The sequence below is a fragment of the Rhincodon typus genome, chromosome 4, assembly GCF_021869965.1.
Source record: "Rhincodon typus isolate 14 chromosome 4, sRhiTyp1.1, whole genome shotgun sequence".
Taxonomy (NCBI): domain Eukaryota; kingdom Metazoa; phylum Chordata; class Chondrichthyes; order Orectolobiformes; family Rhincodontidae; genus Rhincodon; species Rhincodon typus.
This window is the reverse complement of record NC_063335.1, coordinates 63,387,626-63,414,051: the sequence shown is the minus strand read 5'-3', so window position 1 is coordinate 63,414,051 and position 26,426 is coordinate 63,387,626. Positions and strand designations below refer to the sequence as shown.

At 41.8% G+C, this 26,426-nt stretch overlaps 1 protein-coding gene across 7 annotated transcripts in view; it reads right to left on the bottom strand.

Moving 5' to 3' along the window:
* Positions 1-26,426, bottom strand: part of atp6v1h (ATPase H+ transporting V1 subunit H) — a 113,951-nt gene that overhangs the window by 51,187 nt on the left and 36,338 nt on the right. For 4 of the 7 annotated variants that reach the window (XM_048595931.1, XM_048595935.1, XM_048595932.1 and 1 more), the window contains exons 7-8: positions 20,291-20,338; positions 5,778-5,875 (exon numbers count right to left, since the gene is read on the bottom strand). In XM_048595931.1, coding sequence (XP_048451888.1) covers positions 5,778-5,875; positions 20,291-20,338 — 146 coding nt within the window. The remainder of the gene's footprint in view (positions 1-5,777; positions 5,876-20,290; positions 20,339-26,426) is intronic. The other 3 variants (XM_048595934.1, XM_048595936.1, XM_048595937.1) reach the window with 1 other exon arrangement.

Here is a 26,426-nt window from a genome sequence, read left to right as displayed (position 1 = left end):
CTGCATAATACTTACATTTTCCCAAAAACATATATTAAGCCCTTTTAAATAAAGGTGCTACATTGACAGGTTTTCTATCCTCTGGACCGTTCCTCCGGATCTAAAGATTCTTGGAAGATTACCACCAGTTCATTCACTACCTCTGTAGCTACTTTTGATATCTTAGGATATATCCCTTCAGGTCCTGCAGGCTTATTCTCATTAGTTTCCTCAATACTACTTCTATAGTTATCGTATTTATTTCTTTTGTGGTTTTCCATCCTCGATTATTTTTTTAATTATGGAATACTGTTAGTGTTTGCTACTGTGAAGACTAATGCAAAGCATTTATTCAACTCTACCATTTCAAGGTGCCTCATTATCTTTACATATGTTAACTTTGTCCTCTCTCCCTTTTAATATCTTTAAACAAGCTCTTGTTGTATTGTATTGATATTACTTGCATCTTTCCATGAAGGTTTATCTTTTCCTTGGTATCTTTTAAATTTTTCCCAATCCTCTGGCTTATCACCATCCTTGTATGTTTTTTTCCCCATTCAATTTGTCACAAGTTGTCACACTGCTAAAAGCATACTTAAAAGTTAAGCATGAGCTCTAACTTCCTACAATGAATTTAATGAGCATTTAAGGTACAAATTAAATTAAATCCTTAAGTGGGGAAAATGAGGAACAGCACTATATATGTTGAGACAGACAGTAGTACAAGTTGAGCAGCAAATTATGGCAATTCAAAACTCACCTCTCTATCTGAACCAGGAGTAGGTTTAGATGTTAATAGCACGCTTCATGAACTCTTATCACATACGAATGAGCAGAGTAGGGCACTCAGCCAAGCTTGGTGCTCCATTCAATAAATTCTGACAGATCTAATTGTAACCTTAAATCTGTATTCCCGTTTACTAAAATCTTTCATCTTAGTGCCCAACAAGAATGTACCTATCTCTGTCTTAAAAATATTCAAAGATTCTGCCTCTGCCACCTTTTCAATCACTCAGGATATTCAGAAAACAATCCATCCAATCTGCTTTAATAGCTGATCCCTGATTTTAAACAATGATCCCTCTAGTTCCTAATTCCAGCAGAAGAGTAGAAATCTTGTATGTTTTAATCAAGTCACCTCTCACTCCTCTAAACTTCAGTGGATGCCAGTTTAGCTTGTCCAATCTTTCTTCTTAATCAGCAACATTATTCCAAATGTTCATTCAGTAAACCTTCTTTGAACAGCTCCCAAAGAATTTACATTTTTCCTTAAACAAGGAGACTAATAACAGTGCACAATTCCAGATGAGGTCTCACCATTTTAGCTTTCTTATTTGCTGTAACTGCATACTAACCTTGTGCGATTCATGCCAAAGACACCCAGATATCTCTGTATCTCAGGATTCTGCTCTCTCACCATTTAGGTTTTTAAATCTTCCTGCCAAAATGGACAACTTCACATCACACATTATGTTCCATTTACCATATCTTTGCCCACTCAATTTTTCCATTTTTTTTTTGAAGCCTCACATCCTCTACACAACTTACTTTCCTATGCATGTTTATGTCATCAGAAAAAATGGCGACCATAGCTTCCTTCCCTTCATTCAAGTCAGACATCTAAAGTGCAGGGTCTTCAACTATTTAGACTATGTGGGACATAACACATTCCATCTTGCCAACTTTAAAAAGACCCATTTATGCCTTCTATTTCCTGTTAACTGGCTAATCTTCTGGCAATGCCAATATACTACACCTTCATGGTGAGCTTTTACTTATCTCTGAGGTGGCACCTTTTCTGAAAAATCTAAGCACAGTAATTCCACTAGTTCCCATTTACGCACAGCATGGTCTTACGTCTTCAAAAAACTCCAAAAGTTAAAAGTTAAATAGGATGTCCATTTACAAACCATGTCAAATCTGCAAGATTATTAAATTTTTCTAAGTGCCCTGGGTGTAAGTTATTTCATTTCCTATGCGACAGGTGTTAAGCTAACCGGCTTGACGTTTCCTGCGTTGCCTCCCTCCTCGTCCCTGCTGGACTAAAAAAAAATACATTTACTATCATCCAAACTAATGGAACTGTCCCAAAGTGAGGGAATTTAGAAAATTAAAATCAACGCATTAACTATCTCACTTGCCACTTTAAGACCCCAGCATGAAGTCCCCAGAACCTGGGGAACTGGCTGCAATTCTAAATTTATTTATTTACACTTCTCCAGTGATTGTAATTTTCCTGAGTTCCTCTGTCCTCCCCATATCTGGAACGATCATTGATTCTGGGATGTTACTACATCCTTTACAATGAGGAGCAATGCAACAATGCTGCTTCAATTCATCGGCCATTTTCTTATTTTCACAGGAACAGGAGGCGGCCGTTCAGCTCCTCAAGACTGTCCACTCATTCAATGTGATCATGCAGATGGCATAACTCCAACTTTTTCTATCATTAAATTCCCCATGTGACTTTTTATTTGACCGAAGCTCAATTGTTAACTTTTTCTCCCCCAAACATTTGCAGATGATCTTGCTAGGTTTATATTTCTGGCTAGGTTACTCCTATATTCTAATATTTCCCTATTTTTGGTTTAGTCATTTTGTTTCTTTTAAAAAAAAAAAAAAAAAAAAAAAGTCTTTTTGACAGCTTCTCTGTTTCTTTCATTATGCTTCACCCCACCTTGGGATTCCTCTTAAAGGACTTGTACACCACTCCTACAAAGCAAAATTTTTGCCTCTCTCTCATTTCCACCTAAATTGTTTCTACAGTTTGGCTTATTTAAAATACGTCATGCTGAGCCAATATCAAATAACAGAACTGCCTCTCTACATTTTCCAAGCTTCCTATTTATTCCTATAAATCCTGTACCCTTCAAGATTCACGTCCACATCCACATCATCCTGTAGATGCATCTTTGCTCTCAGCTCATTAGAGTTATGTGCATTCAAAGTTAGAGCTTTTACCTTCATCCTATTTACATTTATTGTAAATTTTAGTCTAATCTATTGGTTTATTCTTAGATTCAGACTCTCTATCAGTTCCGTTCTCAGTTTATCTTTTCCCTTGTTAATAACTCTCTTTGGCTTTGCCTACTTAGATTTATCTTATCTTCCTTGCTCCCACCACAGAATTTGAAATTCTGACTTCCAGTTATGTAGCTCACAAAAAACACTGGCCCCAGCATGGTTCAGGTGCAAACCACCCCATCATTAGAGATCCTACTTTTTCCAGTTGTGACAGGGTGCCCTATGAATCAAAAAAAAAAATTTCTCCCTCTCGTCTTGTCTTAGGTTCACACATTCATCTCCGTAATCTAATCACTCCTTTGTGTATTACCAGAACCATGTATAAATTAAATAGAGATTTTGACTTTTGAGATTCTGATTCTTAATTTGGACCATCCCCCTTCATCCTTTCCGCAACATTGGTACTTACATGGACCACAACGATTGGACCTTTGCCCCTCACTGCAAAGATCTCTTCAGCCCTGAGCCGATGTTCAGAACCAATGCACAGGCAGGCAACGCGAGTCTGGAATTATACTCTTTGCTGCAGAGAGCAATGTTCGTCCCCTTAACTATACTAACCTGACCACCATTACATTCCTTCTCGTTCTCCCTCTTGAATTGCTTCCCTGTGCCACGATCAGTTAGCTCATCCACCTTGCAAGCCCTTACTCTCACTCAGCTAAAACTTAAGAGTCTCAAGCATGTTGGACAATTGTAAAGGCAGAGGCTCCAGCAACCCACATCCCCACCCTGACTCCAGGTTCCTTTAATTGTCTCTTAGTCACACTTTCCTGTCCACGAATACTGAACAAAACCAGATTACCCAATTCTAAGAGGTTTTACTGCCTCCTGGTGTAAAGAATACAGGTAACTTTACCCTCCCTGATGCATTGCAGATAAAACTTTGAGGCGAAGCTGCTCGAACTTCAAACATTTTCTGTAGACATGTTTGCTCTGGATGACACTTTCATTCAGGAACTTCCACATGCTGCAACTGTGGCATTACCTGTCCTGCCATTCTTTGTGTGTTTTGAACAACTATTCATTTAGTTTAATTATGTGTTCCTTTACATTTTTATATATTCTATTAATATAACAACTGTTAGTAAAGCTATGTTGGACTTCAGACACTCAGTAAATAACTAGCTGCTTCTCCTTAGCAGAAGAATCAATTCCAGGAGATCAGAAAAGTTAGAAAAGGCAAAAGCAAAAGAGCACCTCTTTCTCTACTTCCCTTAAGCACTGCATCATAGTTCACATTGAGTTGGCTAGTCCTATGTTCCTGGATGACTCATTTTGGGGGAAACGGTCTTCAGCTGCTTCTTAGGCAAAGCAATTGCTCTTCCTCTGGAGATCTTCTTAAAGCCCTGCTTAATGCCAGGAAATGAAGGTTTCCTCTAAGTGGTACGACTGTGCCACTGTTCTGAGGATCCACGCACATCGACTGGTGTGCTGATGCATTTGCTTCCAGTATCTCCGATCACTGGCATGCATGGACCTTGGAGATCCGTGCAACGGGCTTGGAGAAATTAGAGGACATGGGACTAGGATATTTAAGTTAAATACCACTTACAAACCACAGAAAAACATACATTTATACAATACACAAATTTAGGCTTCCTTACCCACCGCAAGCATTCTATCTTTTCAGTAATTTTTCCAATAAGATTTAAAATCATTGAATTCCCAATTTATGCCATTTATAGAATACAAATACTGACCAAAGTAATTTAAGTGGAAAATTTCCACTTATCTGTATTTAATTTGTTGTCCAAATATAGAATATGAAACTATAAACGGAATTTCAAATTAATTATTTGTACCTGAGGAGAGATTGTAACTTACGTGGATTGTTGGAAACGATAGACAGAATCTTTTGACAGAATTATTTAATGAAGTAAAGGCAAAATATAACCAATATAATAAAATTGTCAAAATGTGAAAATACAGAATAGGTTCTGTGCCTCACAAACTGGGCCCATTTCTGATGCAAGGTCAGGAAACTGAAAGGGTAGAAGAATTCTCCTCTTGGCTTCAAAGTCAGGGCAAGCTTCCATCTTTGCGTGGCCCAATCAGTGCCAAATTAGTTTATCAGTAACTGGACTGTCAACTGGCTCAAAGTGGCTTATCATCCGGATGAAATATGACCGCGAGCAAACGGAGGTCAATCAAATAGCTGGTAGCTCTCTAATCCAAGCAGTGTACCAGGAATGGCGAGCACTGCCGGGCCTGCAAGCAGAATGTAAAGATGAACATCACTAGATTTGGATTCCCAGATAAGTGGAAGGTTTTACGACCTGGACCTGGCAAGGCAGTTGTTGGGTACAGCAGGGTTGGTGATACTGACATGTCTCAAATGAGTACATGGTAAAATACCACAGCATTGGGAGGTGGCCCAAAGTTTGGCCAATAAAGGGGCCTTGATTTTTCAGAGCTGGCAACCCATCTAACACCTTCGCCTTGCTGTTAAAATATCAATACTAGCAGGTGGAAAAGTGCACAGCACCCCAACTGTGCCACCCAATTTCATATTCTAAATCTTATTCTCTGTTCAGTTATGCCACCAGGCTAAGTACGCCCACCATCTTCATTTTAATTGCACTTTTCCAGGATATGCAGCAAAATGTTCTTGTATAACAAACTGCTATTGCAGAATGAATATATTGCCTACAAGTGATCAAGCAATTTGCTACCATAGAGTCTCAAAGCAGATCATCAAATACTTCAGAGCCATAATAGACTACTTGACTAATTTGCCTGTAAAAAAAATTAACGTCCTTAAAAATTCTTACCAGTTCACTCCATCAGCTTCTACCCAGGCAAAACGATATTCATTGATTCTTAGCATTAGCTGCAGACAACCTGCCACACATTGCACATATTGGGAGCTCTGAAGTTAGAAAGAAAATAAGTAATCAAGATAACAGTTCTCACCTCATCATTTATAATGAAATTAGCTTTGTAGATCATTAAGTTTTAAATTGCAAAATCACTGCTCAGTAGTCAGCTAAGAGCCATGTACTTTTACAATGCAAGGTAGCAATGCCATGTCAAAAATGTATTTTTGATCAAAAAATATTCAATTCTTTTTTCTTAGAATCACAACACATCAATACATGACATGCCTCCAATCTATGAGTTTCAATTACCTAAGTTGAGGTATCTGTCACAAATTGAGTTTACTTTAGATAATCTCTCTCAAGTTAAGCATCACCAGTTGATGTTGTACAGAGCTTCAACACTCATTATGAATAGGATTAAAATAAGCCTTCAACTTATGTCTTGAAAGATTATTGATTTGAACTGCTCTTTGTTTTCACAGATGCTGCTGACTTAATCAGTAATTTCAGCTATTTTTCTATCTTAGATTCCAACATCTATGGCATTTTGCTTTGGTATGTGTTTAATTTATTGCCACTTCTCAACTACGAATGGCCCATCTGCACTTCTCTCCAACAGAACTTCCAGTTGCATCTTCAACCATCTTGAGTTTAATCCACTTCCATTGCTTGATTTCCTTTGGCACATTTGATCAGATATGCACCAAGTCCCAGTCAAATCTCCTTCCTCAACCATCTTTGAGAAGAAGTTCTAATAAAATGCCACTGACCTGAAACATTAATTCTATTTCTCTTCACAGATGCTGCCTGACCTGCTGAATATGTCCAGTATTTCATTTTCACTCAACTTGTACACTAAATTGTGATTTCATCTGTCCATGTTAGAAAAGTAACTTGACAAACACTGACAAAGCCAACCATAAACCAATAAACTGGATTTTATTTGAAATGGTGAATACTGTTAATATCACTTATCACAGTAAGTCTTACCCATTATCACTCCTATTCCATCTAAAATAATAAAGCAAAGCTTTATTCTTTAATAAACATCCACTTTCGCTTTACTATTCAATAAGCTGTATTGACTGACAGAGTTCTTCGCCTTCCTAACTGGAGATACTTTTGGTCTTTGAAGGCATAAGAAACCAACAAATTGACCTCTATTCATACACTAAATCTATTGACAGGTTCATTAAGATGTCAATTATTGAACTAACAAAGTGAATTAGAAACAGCCTTGGTTTCTCTAGGTTTTCTGTGTGCAATGAAATAAATCTTAGTCACAGTAAATATGTGCACAAAATGCTGAACACGCACTGATTTAGTGCCTACAAAAACAGGAAGGCCAGATAATAATTTGGATGTAACACTTCAGATGTCACCAGCAAAAAATTTAGCATGCCAAGACCTGTAATGTGTTTAAACAACATTCTTATGGTAAAGGAGTACCGTGTTGTCAGCTGACTTAAACTGCAGCCTTGCCCATTTGTTCCAGTATCTCAAGTCATTATTTGACAGAATCTGGATAGCTGTCATGCAATACTATTGAAAAATCTCAATCTCAAAAAAAAAAACAGATCAAGTGATTGTTCGTGACAAAGGATTAAAGAACGTGGTCATCATATTTACCATTTAACAGTAACTTTCAACAAAAGCTGCAACAACATTCAGACTGTTGCATTGTCGTGCTTGAAACCTTAGGCAGAAGCAGCTTATAAATATACCCTCCAGAGTCTCTAATTTGTAAATCACCTTATCAGACATCCAGTATGAGGACAAAAGTGTCTTCCAATTAAAAATTGAGACCATAACAATTCTAATTTATTTGAGCAACAAACTTAGCTCCATTACCACCAACTCCACCCATCTCACAAGGTCTGAAGCTGAACCAAACGGTGTCTAAGCTCTTTGTTTTACTCAATGTTGAGCTGACAATTCAACCGTATGCACTCTTCATCGGCAAGATCAACTACCTCCACAATTTCATCCATTTCAACCTCCATTAATTGGCTGCTGGCACCCTCAACCAAGTATTCATTTTATTTCAGAGATGATTAACTGAAAATGCTGGAGATCTGAAACAAACAAAAAAAAAAAGTGCTGGAGAAACTCAGGCCAGGTAGCATCAGTGGAGAGAAAAATGGAGTTAACGCTTCAAGTTCAGTAACACTTCAGAGCTGGCTCTAAAGTCTCTAATTTAGATACTGAGTGATCTGTCCCCATTCAGTATTTGGTGTTACTTTACTACATATGGCTTCAGCCACGTTCACCAAATAATTTTTGACTTGCAGACTGCAGTCAAAAATATTGAGTACATATTAAATGTAGGATAAACAGCAACCTCTTCAACTTACAAAGGCTGAAGTCTGGCACAAAAATAACTGAAAAGCTGCTGAAAGGACTCGTTCATTGATCAGGAAAAAGGGTCTGAGGAAGGGTCACCAGACCCAAAGTGTTAACTGATTTTTTTCTTCAAAGATACTGCCAGACCTGCTGAGCTTTTCCAGCAACTTCTGCTTTCATTCGTGATTTACAGCATCCACAGTACTTTCCATTTTTATCTTGTTCATTGATGCCTGTACTTGTTTGGAGATATTTGGCTGCCTTTGAATGCTTTTCTATAGCCTCAATATTTTGGCTTGACAAATGTCTGATATCAACCCAACACTGGTTATGATTCCAAGTCCCCACCATCACCACACTCCTCTGCTCAATGTGTTATCTTGGCTCACAGAGCTGCGGCTGCATTCCTGAAAAGTGCAACTTCAAGTGAAATAACTATTTTCTGTGGGAATCAATGTTTCATTTAATGTTAAAACTGACATATCAGCAAAACACACACACACACACACACACACACAAATTTATATTTATTCATTCAGATGTTTCTCAGAACAAAAGTTGAAATGCTATACATTCCTGAACACCTTCATAAATAAATCTTTACATTTAAAATTTCCATTTATACTGTAAATACTAAAAATTGCACTTACCCACGTAATAATTTTAAATTGGTTAGGTACCATTTAGTGACAGCAGTTTGTTGGTGCAATTAGCAGGCCCACTTGCACCCACCAACATCTGCCACTAGTTGGGGCCCAAGACATCAGTGCAAGTTGGAAAACAGGACCACAGTAGCTTAACTGGTGGTGAACAGTCACAAGGGGACTTTAAGAACAAAAGGACATAAATAGGAGCCAGGGAGAAATGGGACCAAGAGCAAAGGCAAAAGCAAACGCAAGTTCTTGTGATCCTCCTTGCAGGAGGAGGTTAGCATTTAGATTGTTTTTATATCCTTCTGTGGTAGAGTTTCCCATGCTCAGCTAACTGTAAAAAAAACTACCCTTTTTAGTATCTGGGAATCCTCGACAAATCAGGAACAAAGGGGAAATAGGACCTACGAGCATGCCCTTGATGCCTTCTGTCTCATGAAAGGATTACGAGACTTGATCAACTCTGTTGAACACTGGTGTAGCTCAGATACCCTCTCTGGCGCAGTGGTCTCTTATGGAAGAAGATAGGGAGGGACAACGTGAAGGATTCACTAGCCATTTTTAATCTGGATCCACTTCTCATCCAGCTATGATTTCTGCTTCTCCAGCTCTTCCAATGACCTTCTGAATAGTGAAGCTCCTCAGCAATAGCTGTTCTCGCCTTGGTGTGTCAGCCACTTTCCTATCTTGCTTGCAGGTGTCATTGCAACGTAAGTACAGAAGTCCAGTGGATTGAGACCCCTGTGGCTAGTTCACCATAGAGGTGATAGTTGGATTGTTGTACAATCATATCATGATCTTAACCTTCAAGTCACAAACCTTATTCAATGTGGACTCTTTGCAATCAGCTATTTTAAGAAAGCCAACATGCTGCTAAGATGGTCACCAAAATCAGGGCTCATCTCATGTATTTAAAAATGTCCCCACTGCCTCAAGGGCAAAAAGGATACAAAGACAGAGTTGTCAACTGTACTTATCCTGAATTGAAATGAGTTTTGGGCAATAAGAAACAGGAATAGGGACAAGGCCATTCAGCTCCAAGGCTGTTCCACCATTCACAGTAGGAACATGGCTGATCTGACATTACACACGTCTACTTTCCTGCCCTTTCCCCATGACCCTTGATTCAAGTAATCAAGAATCTATCAGCCTTAAAATATACACAAGGATTCTGCCCTGGAGTTTTTTGTGGTAATGATTTCAACGATACTCAACCCTCAAATTCCTCATTCCGGTCTTAAGTTGGCATCCATTTATTCCGAGACTGTGCCATCTGGTCACACATTCTCCAAAGGAGGGGAAAACATTCTCAGCATTTACCGTAAAATCCCTCAAGAATCCTATATGTTCCAATGAAATCATCTCTCATTCTTCTAAACGCCAATGAGTCGACACCCAACCTATTTAACCTTTGCTCATACAACAATCCCTCAATACCAATGATCATCCTAGTGAACCTTTTCTGTATTGCTTCCAATAAAATAAGGGGACTAAAACTACACAGTCCTGTAGATAACAAGGTGTAGAGCTGGATGAACACAGCAGGCCAAGCAGCATCAGAGGAGCAGGAAGGCTGACATTTTGGGCCTGAGCCCTTCTTCAGTACTGTAGATGTGGTCTAACTAGCACCTCGTACAGTTGCAGCAATTCTTCCCTACCCTTGTATTTCAACAGCCTTTGAAACAAGGGTCAACATTCCATTAGCCCTCCTGATTACCTATTACACCTGTGCGTTAGCTTTGTGTTTTGTGCACAAGTACCCAGCACCCCAAAGTCCTTTTGCAGTATTTCTCCATTTAAATAATACTGTCCTTTTGTTCTCCCTTCTAAAATGAACAACTTTGCATTTTCCCACATTATACTCCATTTGCCAACTTCCTGCTCACTGATTTAACCTATTAATATTTCTAAGCTGTTTGCATCCCTCTAGCAACTTGTTTTTTCCACCAGTATTGTCTGCAAAATTTGGCTACACTACATTCACTTCCTTCTTCCAAGTCATGAATATATATAGTAAATGCATATATGTGTATAATTGAAACAAAGAAGGTGACTATCTCAATGATGCTCAGGATCAGGGTCTTTAGCCACATGTCGGTTTATTGTTTAATCAACCTAACAATGCTGCCACGTGGCAAAACCTCCAGTCACATGCTATCAGAATTCTCCACTTTGCTCTCACTGGGGACCTTCGTATCCTTGATCAATTAGTGTTCCAATGAAGCTCAATGCATAAGCACAAAATTCAGCTTTTTTTTTTGAAAAGCAGGATATTTTCTGGATTCGACAGTTGAAAAATCTCAGATCAAATATCTAAAATTTGTTTGAAGTTCCACTGCTGCTTTTCTCCCCCCACCTCCCATTTCTCTTATTGCATTTACTTGCCCTCCTATTATTCGCACCACCTGTAGACATTGAATTTTTACTTGCCTAATTAACACACCACATGATCATACACCATGAAGCTTTTCCTCACTTACCTTCCTGTGTTCTTCTCCTTTCCCCTCTCCACTCCACTTTCTCAAAAAACTTATTACCATTCTAATTTTCCCCAGCTCTGATGAAACCTCACAGACCTAGAACACTAACTACTTTTCTTTCTGCAGATGCTGCCAGGCTTGCTAAGAATTTCAGCAGGTCTGGCAGCATCTGTGGAGGAGAAAACAGAGTTAACGTTTTGAGTCCAGTGACCCTTCCTCAGAACTAGTTCTGAGGAAGGGTCACTGGACCCAAAACATTAACTGTTTTCTCCTCCACAAATGCTGCCAGACCTGCTGAGCTTTTCCAGCAACTTTGTTTTTGTTCCTGATTTACAGCATCTGCAGTTCTTTTTGATTTTAATTTGTTAAGAATTTCCATCATTTTCTGCTTTTATTTCAGATTCCAGAATCCACAGAAGTGTGTTTTTGGATTTTTTTTTTTTTTTTTTTAAAAAAGGCATTTTTTCCTAAAATACAGTACACAGTCATACAGACACACAACATGGAAACAGACCCTTTGGTCCAACTTGTCCATGCTGACCAGATATCCTAAATTAATCTAGTCCCATTTGCCAGCATTTGGCCCATATCCCTCTAAACCCTTCCTATTCATATACCCATCCAGTCTTTTTAAATGCTGTACTTGTATGAGCCCCCACTTCCTCTGACAACTTGCTCCATACACACACCACCCTCTGCATGAAGAAGTTGCCCCTCAGATTCCTTTTTGATTTTTCCCCTCTCACCTTAAACCTATGCCCTGTAGTTTTGGACTCCCTCCCAGGAAAGGCCTTGTCTACTTACCTTATCTATGCCCCTCATGATTTCATAAACTTCTAAGGTCACCCCTCAGCCTATGATGCTCCAAGGAAAATAGTCCCAGCTTATTCAGCCTCTCCCTATAGCTCAATCCCTCCAAACCTAGCAACAGCCTTGTAAATCTTTTCTGAACCCTTTCAAGTTTCACAACATCTTTCCTATATCTAGGAGACCAGAATTAAACAGTATTACAAAAGCAGCCTAACATCCTGTACAGCCGCAACATGGCCTCCCAACTACTACATTCAATGCACAATGCAGATTTTACGAAAAGCAGCGAGCCTGCAGGGAAGATGACTGAACAACAAGGGATCTGTGGAGGGGACAATGAGTTAAGTCCCAAGATTAGCATGTGTTAGAACTCGGACCAAAGTTCTAGGAGTTATCAGGCTGCTTGGTGTTGCAGTCAGAATTTAGGAACAGCTCTGAAAGATGTGGCAACTCAAAAAAAGCCAGGTGCCACTAATAGGTTAATAAAGCCAAGAGGAGATTGACAAGTCTAAAACAGTATTTGCTGCATGTAACTGAACAAGATTAGAGTTCAGGGAAAACTCAGCAACAGATGTACCTTAGTAAAGCTGGCCGTTGGTAAAAAGTGGAAATTACCTGTTAAAAAAAGTACTGGAATGCAGTTTAGAGTCCAAAAGGTACACAACAGAACAGGAGTGGTCATTGACACAATCTATGACAGAAAGTCACGAAATGTGTGTTTTATGGCCAGATTAGTAAAAGTGACACATTGCAATTCCTTGTGAAGTTTAAGGAAATTTAATGACCCAGTGGGTTCATATTTCAGCATATACAATTCCAAAGGGCTACAAACTAAAGAACTAGCAGAAATCAGCCAAATATTGGTTGCTGTCAAGTAGTGGAATGTCAGGTGAGTTTATATATACAATATCTGATAGTAACAACAATCAACCATGCTCTGTTTGATAAAGTACTACAAGATTGTGAATAGCATTAAACCTCATTGGATTGGGGACAGGAACCCATGATATTAGCAAGGAGCAGAAAGCAAAATGAGGAGAAATATGGTAATGTGCCCAAATGTGCCTGTGGGGTCAGTTTTAGGGCCTTCACTTGTTCGATATTTCCTAAATGACTTGAACTTAAAGATAAAGGAATGAATTTCAAAATTTGGAAGTGACATGAAACTTGTAAAGTAAAAGAGGACAATAACGGACTTCTCAAAGGCAGCATTGTAAAAATGTACAAATACGTGGTACCTGAAATTTTATAGCAAAGCGTGGTGATTTATAGCAAAGCATGAGGATATGTACAATTCCTTGCACTTTTGAAAGTTTAAGAAAAAATGATGCCTATGCTTTATTTGTAGCGAGAGAGAGAAAGTACGGAAACAAAGACAATACACTAAACCTCCATAAAACACTGGTTAGACTTCAGCTGGAATATAATAATTTCAGGAACCACACTTCAGAAAGGATGTCAGAGCCTTTGGGGATGTAGGAGAGATTAGAACGGTACCAGGGTAAAGAACTTCAGTTATGCAAACTCTGGAGAAGCTAGGGTTGTTTTCTTTAAAAGGAAGGGTAATGATGAAGGCGGCATTCGTGATTCCTCAATAAATGATAGCTACGGTAATTTTGCAAAGGGGACTCAGTCACTGAACAAAGTGGTGCCTTGCAATGCCAGTCATGCTTTGATAGCTGTTACATTCCATTGGAACAAATATCAAGTGAAACACTGCAGCCTTGTCAGCCAGAAGCCCTGCTCAAGTAGTCACTTCACCTTCAACATCCAAGCTGATGTTTCAGCAGGAAAAACAAATCACAACTCATCCTCCAATCTCACTATGAAGTTTGCATTCAATAATCAGAAACCATGGAATGGTACAAGTGACAAATGTTTAGTTTTGATCAAAATCAATAGCTTAAATAAATATGATGCCCACATTAACATATGACCTATTATCTTTTTCCTGTGCTATTGCTTTAGTGCTCCCCATGCTGCTTCATCAGCGAACAGTTGCCATTCACCTTTGTATCCTGACTTGTATTTGGTGAATGATCATTTCTTCAAGGCATGTAGTCACGCAACAATTGGGAATGTGCCATGCACAAGCAACATTCTCTTCAAGAAACACAGCAACATGACAATCTCAAAAGGAAGTGCAAATTGCAACAAGGCCATGCACACCAAACAGTAGAGGCAACACAGCCAATGACGGCTACGTTTTAGATTCTGTGAAATCTTTATTGATCACACTTTCTAATGTTTTAAACAGAATAAATGTCCCTTGACAGTGTCCCCATCAAAACATCCCTAGGACAGGAACAGCACAGGGCAAGACACAGAGCTAAGCATCCTCCAGTCCTTTTAAAACAGGAAGTCAAAAATAATGAAATACCCCTGCTGGGGCACTGTATCAATATCAAATAAAATTAATAGTTGAACAGAACCTTATTTAACACAAGAGGACTGCACAAATTAAAATAACATTGTCCAGGCAACCAGAGAGCAAGAGTAGTAAGGGACTGCATAACATTGAAAGAAAAAGCATACGAAGTGAAAATTTGTGGAAAGCCAGAGGATTGGCCTTAAAAACCACCAAAGGACAGCTTAAAAAAAAGAAAGCGGGGAGATGCAGAAAGGAGGGTAAGCTAGTTAGTAGTATAAGAGAAAATTGTATTAGTTTTTGTTAAGATACATGAGAGAATTAAGAGGCAAGAATGGATATCAGGCTGCTGAAAAGTGAGGGTGGAGTGGTAGTAATGGGGAACAAGAAATGGCAGAGGAACTGAACAGGTACTTTGCACCAGTTTTCACAGTGGAAGACACTAGCAGCATAACAGAGCTTCGAGAGAGTCAGGGGACAGAGGTAGGCATGGTGGCCATTGCAAAGGTGGTGGTATTGGGGAAGCTGAAAGCTCTGAAGGCGGATAATTAACCCAGACCAGATAGACTACACCCCAGAGTTCAGAAGGAGGGAGCTTAAAACATTGTGGAGGCACTGGTGGTAATCTTCCAGGAATCAGGGAGCATCCCAGATAGCTGGGAAATGATTAGCGTAACACACCTGTTTAAGAAACGAAGGAGGCAGAAGACAGGAAACCGTAGGCTGGTTAGCCTGACCTCAGTAGGTGGCAGATTGAGAGTCCATTATTAAGCATGAAATTGCAGAGTACTTAGAAGCACATGCAAAAATAGGGCTGAGTCAGCACAGTTTTGTCAAGGGAAGTTCATGCTTGACAAGTTTGGTTAGAATTCTTTGAGGAGACAACAAGCAGATTGCACAAAGGACAGCCAGTGGACATGATCTACTTGGATTTCCAGAAGGCCTTTGATAAGGTGTTGTACAGGAGGCTGCTAAGATATGAACCTATGGTCTTAAGGGCAAGGTACAGCATGGATGGGGGGATTGACTGACTGGTAGAAGGCAGAGAGTGGGTATAAAGGGGTCTTTTTCAGGATGGCAGCTGATGACTAGTTCTGCAAGCTCCATTTTGAGATTATTAACTTTCAAAGCAAGAATAGAGGCACAGACTATTCTTTAAATGGAGAAAGATTTCAGAAATCTGAAGCACAAGGGGTATTGAGTCCTAATTTCAAGGTTAACACGTTGGTTCGATCTATCTAAGAAAATGTTTCTGCAAATGGGAGAGACCCAAGGGCAGAGCCTTACAGCGAAGGCACTGTCGTTTAAAACTAAGATGGGGAGGAATTTTTCAGACAGAGGATAAATAATCAGTGAAACTCATTGCCAAAGGTGGCTGTGAAAGCAAAGTTATTGAGTGTATTTAAATCATAAACAGGAAGGTTCTTGATTAGTAACAGTTACAGGGAGAAGGCAGGAGAATGGGGTTGAGAAACATCAGCCACGATTGAAAGACAGAGGACACTAATGCTGCTCCGAGGTCTTACTGTCTTATGGATGCATTCCAGCCTCTGCAGGGCCACTGGTCTCAAGTCCTTTATCATGCTGGTGAGTACCACATGCTCCTTCTTCAGAGACACTCATGCACTGATGTGGCTGCAAAGATGGACAGACAGTCAGGAACAATGAGCCCCTCAAAAGGTCCACTGCCTGTACCTGTTGATAGCCACCTAAGCCAGACCCAGGAGCAGACAAGAAGGCCCTCCAAGTTGTCAGTCTCTCCCCACACCAGGTGCCCATAATCATGGCTGTGGGACTGAAGAACAACCGAAACCTAAGCAGCAGCCCTTTCAAAAAGCTTAAAAAAATTGGGGCTGTCACCAGAAGCATTTTACATAGATATGAAAAGCTGTTTCCTCCAGGTCACAAAACTACATGTGGCCCAGTGAACTTAATCTACAACTGCACAGGACTGCCAGGTGCAGCACTCACACGCTACCGTGGATTCCCGACGGAAAAGGGTAGAACCCTGTTGTGGAATGCCCGGCCATGGGACGTCCATGGCCAGAAGGCAAAACAAGATACACCAAGGCACATCCAAGTGGCAGATGAAGGTAGGCAAGTGGAGATGGTGCTCCTGCACATTGTACAAGAAATACCTCTGTGCCATTCTAAAGGGCATAAGGAGGACCTCCCCGAGACAGCTCAGACTGTGGGGCGCCATATCCGGGAGGAGGGTCCAGTGAGTGGGGCTGATTTTGAGTCCCATACAGGGGTCATTTCATCCACCACAAGCCAAAGATGCCTTGATTTCACATGAGACTTTACGGCAGGGTACTTCAATCAGGTGCTGGATGACTCAGGTTACAAACAGGATGTTGACTGATGACTTTTTGGCCAGCTGTACTGACATCATCCAGCATGCTTGTCTGTCATTCAACACATCCCCAACTCCGGTCAGCCCAGCATGGAGCCCTCCTGTCCGTCAGCCAGCAGAAACCAAACCATGCTAACAGAGGAAGCTGTTCCTGAGCAAATGCTCCTTTAAGACAGCCACCAGTCCAGGAGGGAGAGCACTGAGAGCCGACCATGTCCTAGAGTTTGATCAGGTCCAAGTAAAAGACGGGTAATTCTCACAAGAGGAAGAAGGCAGGACCACTCCACGAACAGGAAGTGTGCGCTGTATTTCTTCTGTCACGTGCTCAATTACATCACCAGGGCATTCCACATTGGAGGTGGCTTGAAATAAAAAAGGTATCGCTACAGATTCTGAAGGTGGAAAGTCACTACCTGGCTGTGGAGGCACAGCAGCACCTGACACCACCCCTACCTTTAACATCTCAAAAGGGAGGCTCAGAACATCAGCAGCAACCCAGTGATAACAATAGCGTGGAGCTGGAAGAACACGGCAGGCCAGGCAGCATCAGAGGAGTGGGAAAGTTGACGTTTCGGGTCAGGACCTTGTTCCTCCAGCTCCACACTTATCTCTGACTCCAGCATCGGCAGTTCTTACTATCTCTGAGCAGCAACCCTGTGCTGCCTTTGGTCTCAGAAAATGAGTGCCCGCATTCTCCACTCCCTTATGGGATTTGGTTAGCTCAATTGGCTAGACATTTGGTTCAAAATGCAGAGTGGTGCCATGAGCATGGGTTCAATTCCTATACTGGCTGAATAGTGATCATGAAGGAGCTGTCTTTTCAACCTGTCCCCTTGCCCGAGGTCTGCAATTAAACCCCCAGAAGTCCAATGGTCCTGTGGGACTACGGCGACTTTACATTTAGGCGGCATGGTGGCTCCGTGGTTAGAACTGCTGCCTCACAGCTCCAGGGGCCCAGGTTCCATTCCCCCTCGGGCAACTGTCTGTGTGGAGTTTGCACATTCTCCCCGTGTCTGCGTAGGTTTCCTCCCACAGTCCAAAGATGTACAGGCTTGATGGATTGGCCATGCTAAATTGCCCGTTGTGTTCAGGGATGTGTAGATTAGATGGGTTTGGGGAATAGGTCTGGGTGGGATGCTCCGAGGGTCGGTGTAGACTTGTTGGGCCGAAGGGCCTGTTTCCACACTGTAGGGATTCTGTGGATTCTATGAAAAACTCAATGATCTTTTTCTGTTTGATCAAACTTTCTACACTGTGCAACAACAGTAACCATCAGGAACTATAAGTATTGATTAAAGGTGGTGAAAATGGATGAGATATACAAGTGTATGAACAATATTTGTACTTATTTTACTCATTTAATTAACCTCCCACCCATGGTATTTGGCGTACTGTAGTCCTACATCTAGGTGGGACACCATTGAGGGGAGATAGAGGGCCAACAGCAATCATGGTACCAAGGTAAATTCAATTTAGTCTCATGCAGTGAGCATGTGCATTTACAATGTTGCCTGGCCTGAATATTTCTAGTGTTTTTTGTTTCTCTGAACCTTTTGTTCCTTGAATTCTTAGCACCATGGAAAAGCTGTCAGTTTAAATTACCTACATTTTCCATGCATAATTTCCTTGAATAATTAAACACTGATAAAATGGGGCTGATTTTACAGATTTCTAAAACAAAATTAAGAATATCATGTTCAATTGACTACTTGGTCATAGAACTGGAGGAATATGCTTATTTGAAGGTTTTTTCAAAAAAACAATGAAATAATAACTTATAGCCTGTTAAAGATATAATAATTGGGAAATGGCTGTAAATCCCGATGAGGTCAATAGCTGTTTGTCTAACTTGTAAACTGATTGGGTTCACCTATCATCAAAGGCCATCAATAACCACATTAAACATAGGTACGTTGAAAGAAAACAGCAACAAATGCCAAAACCAAAAGCAACCTCCTAATGAAACTGGTGCATCTACAAGGGATGCTGCTGCCAGACTGCTACAATTACCCTACTATGTTCCACAGAAGATTACAGTGCACCTGTCTGGCAAAGACCAATGCACACACTTCTGTATGCTACTCAGTTGAAAGCGACAGTGCATATTCTAACTGGAACCCTCTGTTCGACACCTTATCCCTGGCTTTCCGTCTACATAAACATTACTTTCCCACACACCAATTAATTGGCAAAAGTCCCCAAGCTGGTTCATCTCATGCTGTACTTTACAGATAGTCTGATCAACACACCTATTTCGGCTCTACCATCTTGGCAACTCATCTGCAAACTTCCTCAGCAAGATCTACCACCAGACAAATGAAAAAGTACAGGCAACCACTGATTGAGATTTCTTGCAAGAAATCTCATCGGCCTAATGGACAGCTTGAGAAAGGTGATCCTTGCTGAACAGGTTCAGGTCAAACCAGGCCCCCTTAGCAGTAAACAACCGCAGAGGCCTCACTACAATTCCCTTGTGTTCTAAATGGGAGACATGATGCTTTTGCCTTGTCTGGGAAATGTTCCTCTCTACAAACTAAGTAGTGCATAAGTCTCAAAGCTCCATAAAACAGAAATTTGCTTAAGTAATAAAGACTACATTAAAAACAATTATTTGGTACATTAATAGGATCATCCTTATTCTTTATCTTTGGTTTGACTGGTTAGCTTCATTACTACCTACAGTCTTCAATCATTACTCGTCTTAAAGAGCATTTTAAAATGTTCCATGCTCAGGCCTCTATTACAGAGATTGTAAAGATATCATTTAGATTGGGTTGGGGGGGCGTTGGGGAGGGTGCAGTCTGTGATGACCGATTCATTTGAAATGGGATTCTTCAAACAAAATAGTTGGAGAACTACTGACCAAGGTTAGCTACGCAGTCTGACAAGTAGCAGTGCAGGAGTTGAGGAGTGATCTAATTAATCTGGTTTTATTATTCATTCATAGGACTTGATGTTGCTCATCTTTAATTGCTCTGCCTAATGTAAAGGTTCAGATTAAACAAAAACAAACCAAATTAAAACAGGAGTACTTCGTATAACAAAAATGTCTTATTTGATTAATCCAATAATGGATTTGACAGGTATGTTTCCAAGTGAAGTTTCAGCTGAAACATTTGAGAAAATACGTTCATTTCATTCCTTAGGTAAAGGGGAGTAAACTACAATTGATTTCACTAAACTTTTTTCTTTGGGACAAGTATGGCATTAGGTCCTGGAAAATGAAAGCTTTTCCAATAAGCCTTTCTCCTTCACAACATAACTCCAACACTTGGGAACACTAAGTCTTATTCAACAAAGTTTCCACTTTTGCAACATTCAACTACTCCTCCCACTAAGGGCTCCCAAACATACTTTAGTTTATAACTTATAGCATTGTATTATGCCAAGATGTCAGAAAGCTACACAAATTATTCTACTTTGTGTATGCTATTCCTAACTTTTTCTCTTCAGCTTACCTCACTCGGCGAGACAGTTCCTGCTTCAGAACCCACAGCACGCAACTTCTAACAAAAAAATAAAAATAACTTGTTTTGTATAAATATCAAACCAGTGGAAAATACATGCAAAGTATTCGCAAGTTTAAAAATCCCAATTTGTAAAACCAATCATGCACTGCATCAATGTCACAATGCCTCAAAGCACTATTATCTTTGAAGCTCAGATAAATCAACCGTCAGTTGATTTATGTGACAGTTATGATTCCTGCTCAATGCACTAGTTTGTGAATGAAATTCACTTAGAAAGGGTCAAAGACGGCATAGAAATTAATCGTAGTCAATGAGTAAAACATATACACACTGCTCTATGACTTAAATAGGAAATATGCCCAACAGAAGTCAAATGTGTGATTTTCCAACTTTAATAATAAGCTGCTCCCTTGAAAAATGTCATTCACAATAAAATTTGTAAGTAACTTGCAATACAAATTAGAGAACAATACTTTTCATTTTAAGTTTTTAAGACGAGGATTCCAAATGATTTCTAAGGCTGGAAGCAGGTCATCCAATCATGGGCAAGGGATGTCGCTGAGCCTTCCAATAGCCTCTGACAGTAATTACAATTCCTTCATTCCCCAGAGTCCTCTGTATATGACACACCAGGACTGACTGGTACATACATAAAACACAGTCATACAATGAAAACCATGCTAACAGAAGAAACAATGCAGAACAAACCATCTGTAGCCTTAAGCAATACTTGCACTTCCTAAATAAAAACTGAAAGAACTGCAGATGCTGTAAATCAGGAACAAAAACAAAGTTGCTGGAAAAGCTCAGCAGGTCTGGCAGCATCTGTGAAGGAAAAAAAACAAACAGTTAACATTTCAGGTCTGGTGACCTGAGCTTTTCCAGCAACTTTATTTTTGTTTTTCCTAAACTGCTCTGAAGAAACCATGTCATACCTTATTGAGCACATATCAAATAGATAGCATCATGCTGCACAGTGCCACCATCTGAGGAACAGCCCTTACCACCATTTATCAAACAGGAGGGGAAGGCATTTATGGCAATAGGGGAAGGAGTGGTGGAGAGTTACAAGTGTTGTAGGAAGCAGCAGTAGACAAGCATCAAGATGAGAAGCTAGATCAACAATCCCTCTTTTGCCTGAACTTCAAATGTAAAAAAGATAGTTCACGAGTGGAAGCATTCCACATAGGCTGATCACCATATCCCCCTTTTTCAGACAACACAAAAATAAAAACCATTAAAACAATGCATACACAAATTCAAACTTTTTTCTAAAAAGCACACCTTCACCAACACTTGTTGCCAGTTACCTCAGTCAGCTTGGTAGACAACTCTGATTCAATTCCAGTTCCAGCTGCGAGACACTTAAGGCCGCTGACGGCGACACAGCCCCGCCCACCGCCTCCACAGCCAGCAGCTCCAGAGGAGACAGCAACACTCAGCCCTGCCGAGTCTTCACTATGCCCCCAGACCTCCCCCTTTCTGAGGACGAATGGTCAATCCTCAGTAAAGGACTCACCTTTGTTCCCCTCCACCCACACATCAACAAATACCGGTCACGTTTGGACATTGAGCAGTTTTTCCACCGCCTCCGCCTCCACCTCCACCTCCACGCTTACTTTTCAACCGTGAGCCTAACCCTCCCTCTACGGACCCCTTCTCCCACCTCCAACACACCCCCTCCTCCTGGACACCACCCCAAGGCCTCCTACCCTCCCTCGACCTCTTCATCTCCAACTGCCGTCGTGACATCAATCGCCTCAACCTCTCTACTCCTCTCACCCACTCCAACCTCTCCCCCGCAGAATGTGCAGCCCTCCACTCCAATCCCAACCTCACCATAAAACCTGCGGACAAGGGAGGCACAGTTGTAGTATGGCACACCGACCTCTACGTCGCCGAGGCCAGACACCAACTCTCGACACCTCCTCCTACCGCCCCCTTGATCGTGACCCCACCCCCGAGCACCAAACCATCATCTCCCAAACCATCCACAACCTCAATCACCTCAGGTGACCTCCCACCCACGGCCTCTAACCTCATCGTTCCCCAACCCCGCACCACCCACTTCTATCTCCTTCCCAAAATCCACAAACCTGACTGCCCTGGTCGACCCATTGTCTCCGCCTGCTCCTGCCCCACCGAACTTATCTCCACCTATGTCGACTCCATTTTCTCCCCCTTGGTCCAGGAATTCCCTACCTACATCCGTGACACCACCCATGTCCTCCACCTCCTCCAGAACTTCCAATTCCCCGGTCCCCAACACCTCATCTTTACCATGGGCGTCCAGTCCCTATACACCTGCATTCCCCATACAGATGGCCTAAAGGCCCTCCGCTTCTTCCTGTCCCGCAGGCCCGACCAGTCCCCCTCCACTGACACCTTCATCCGCTTAGCCGACCTTGTCCTCACCCTCAACAACTTCTCTTTCAATTCCTCCAACTTCCTACAGACAAAGGGGGTGGCCATGGGTACCCGCATGGGCCCAAGCTATGCCTGCCTCTTTGTAGGTTACATGGAACAATCCCTCTTCCGTACCTACACTGGCCCTCAACCCCACCTCTTCCTCCGTTATATTGATGACTGTATCGGCGCCACCTCATGCTCCCACGAGGAGCTCGAACAGTTCATCCACTTCAACACCTCCCACCCCAACCTTAAGTTCACCTGGACCATCTCTAACACCTCTCTCACCTTCCTGGACCTCTGTCACATCTCGGGCAACCACCTCGAAACCGAAATCCATTTCAAGCCCACAGACTCCCACAGCTACCTAGAATACACCTCCTCCCACCCACCTTCCTCAAAAAAAAAAAAAAAATGCCATCCCCTATTCCCAATCCCTTCACCTCCACCGCATCTGCTCCCAGAATGAGGCATTCCACTCCCGAACATATCAGATGTCCTCGTTTTTCAAGGACCGCAACTTCCCCCCCCCGCCTCAGTGGTCGAGAATGCCCTCGACCGTATCTCCCGCATTTCCCGCAACTCCTCCCTCACACCCTGTCCCCGCAATAACAACCAAAAAAGAATCCCCCTCGTCCTCACGTACCACCCCACCAACCTCCGGATCCAATGCATCATCCTCCGACACTTCCGCCATCTACAATCCGACCCCACCACCAAAGACATTTATCCCTCCCCACCTTTATCTGCTTTCCGGAGGGACCACTCTCTCCGTGACTCCCTTGTCCATTCCACACTCCCCTCCAGCCCCACCACACCCAGCACTTTTCCCTGCAACCGCAGGAAGTGCTACACCTGCCCCCATACCTCCTCCCTCACCCCCATCCCAGGCCCCAAGAAGACTTTCCACATCAAGCAGATGTTCACCTGCACATCTGCTAATGTGGTATACTGCATCCACTGTACCCGTTGTGGCCTCCTGTACATCGGGGAAACCAAGCGGAGGCTTGGGGACCGCTTTGCAGAACACCCATGCTCGGTTCGCAATAAACAACTGCACCTCCCAGTCACGAACCATTTCAACTCCCCCTCCCATTCCTCAGACGACATGTCCATCCTGGGCTTCCTGCAGTGCCACAACGATGCCACCCGAAGGTTGCAGGAACAGCAATTCATGTTCCGATTGGGAACCCTGCAGCCCAATGGTATCAATGTGGATTTCACAAGCTTCAAAATCTCCCCTCTCCCTGCCGCATCCCAAAACCAGCCCAGCTCGTCCCCGCCTCCCTAACCTGTTCTTCCTCCCACCTCAAGCCTCACCCCCATCTCCTACCTACTAACCTTATCCCGTCCCCTTGACCTGTCCATCCTTCCTGGATGGAACTACCTCCTCCCCACCTACACTCACCTTTACTGGCTCCATCCCCGCCTCTTTGACCTGTTTCCTCTCCACCTATCTTCTCTATCCACCTCCCGCTCCCTCTCTATTTATTTCAGAACCCCCTTCCCCTCCCCCATTTCTGATGAAGGGTCTAGGCCCGAAACATCAGCCTTACTGCTCCTATGATGCTGCTTGGCCTGCTGTGTTCATCCAGCTCTGCACTTTGTTGTCTCAGACACTTAAGGCCTAATGCTTGCCCTGCCAAGTATGCAAGGCAATAACAAACAGCCACTGACAAAAAGTGCCGTGAAAATGGCACCGAATGCAATATCAGTAGTCAATGAGCTAAGTTCTCTAGACAAAGTACACAAGATGAACTTCTCCTGGCCTACAGGCGAACACATTTTGAAAAAAAAAATCTATCCAACAAGTGCTGGCCAAGCCAGTGACACCCACATCCCACGAATGAATTAAACAAAATGCAACAGAAGTGAAGGAAAGGTAGGGAAAAGGGGAGGGGAAAATGTAGTAGTTAAGAACTATGACTGTGTCCACCACCTGCAGACCTACATGGAGTTGCCCAGGCCATTGAATGAGGTGTGCAAAGACCTGAAGCATGGGGCTGATGTGCAACCAAAAGAACGAGATTTTCAAATAATTGTATTAAACACAAAAGGTGCAACCGCCCAAAGCCAACATATCCATCGTCCATGGATCCTCCAGCATCATGAAAAAAAAAGTTGGGCCGGTAGTTCATGAGCCACTGCAATCTGTGGTTACACACAGAAAAGTTTGGAATTTAGAAGAATGAGATGCAAATCTTAATAGCGACTTGACAAGGCAGATGCAGAAAGGTGGTTTCCTGTTGTGGGAGATTCTAGGATCAGTGGGCATCATCTTATAACGAAGCTTTGCACAGTTAAAACCTAAACGAGGAGGAATTTCTTCTCGCAAAAGGGTAGCGAATCCACACAGGGCTGTTGAGGTTGGGTCATTAAGTGCATTAAAAATCTGTCACTCTCATCCTTGAATCAGTAAGGGAATCAAAGAGTATGGGGAAATGGCAGGAAAGTAGAGTTGAAAATGATCAGATCAGCCATGACCTGGTGGCACAGACTCAATGGATTGATGACCTACTTATGCTCCTACATCTATGGTCTATCATAATGACACCCAAAACTGATTTCAATAGTAATATGTCAAAATATGCAATCCTTCCTCAAAACTGGCATCAAGGGGTGCAATACACTGGCTATGGTTTTAGAGGCATGCATCATGGGGTGATTTGTGCTGCAGTAATTTACCAACATTGTATTTCATCATTCAGGATCAAACAAGGGTGCAGAAAGATGGACCTAGGATGGCACAACAGATCACAAATAAGTTTACAGGACAGTTTGCTATCTAGCACTAGAGCCCTGTCTTTGCCATGTACCTCTCCCTTGTCCAAGGTAAAGTCTAAATCACTTAAATGAACATTTCAGTAGCAGTCCCAACTTTAGAGAACAGTAAACATATTCATGGCTAAGTTAGACAATTTCTTTTATCTATAGAAGAGAATCAAGCCACAATCAGATAAGTAACAATATTATTGAATGGGGAGGCAGACTCAAGAGACCAAATGGCCTACTCCCGTTCCAATGTTCCTTTTAAGCTGTGTGGCCGCATAGATGCTGGGAGGTTGCATGCACGCAGATACAGTGGCTTCTGCTTGAGGAAGTAGTTATTGCACATAGACCTTACCTTACAGGTTGCTCCTTTTTTTTTCCATGCTTATTAGAATAAGTCTGTTACATTTCATTTAACTAATGTGAACATAATTGGGCACTGTATTGACTTTCACTACTAAATTAATGAATGAAATTGATATCTCGTAGGTTAATTAAATTCTAGAAGTTGACCAGTGATAAATATTGGCCAAGGTTAAAGGATGCTTTAGCTGCTATTGTGCTTCATTAGAACAAAGCAGAAAGCCAAGAACAGAAATAAGAAAATTGAAATAATGGGAGTATACTAACATTGGAATCATGCAGGCATATTGAATTAAAGGCATCCTGTAAAGAATTTAAGGTTCAGGAGCAGGAATAGGCCATTCATCACCACAAGCCTATCATGTCATTCCAGGCAACTTTGGCAGATTTATTCAGGCCTCAACTTCTTTCATGCAAGCTCCATATAGTCCTCAACTCAGTATTTCAAAAAATTGTCTGCATCCTCATTAAATGTGTTCAGTAATCCACAACTGTCTGGGGGGGGGGGGGGGGGGGGGGCGGAGATTATTTATCACAACCCCCCCCAGAAAAACAAAATATCCCCTATTATACAATGAGTGTT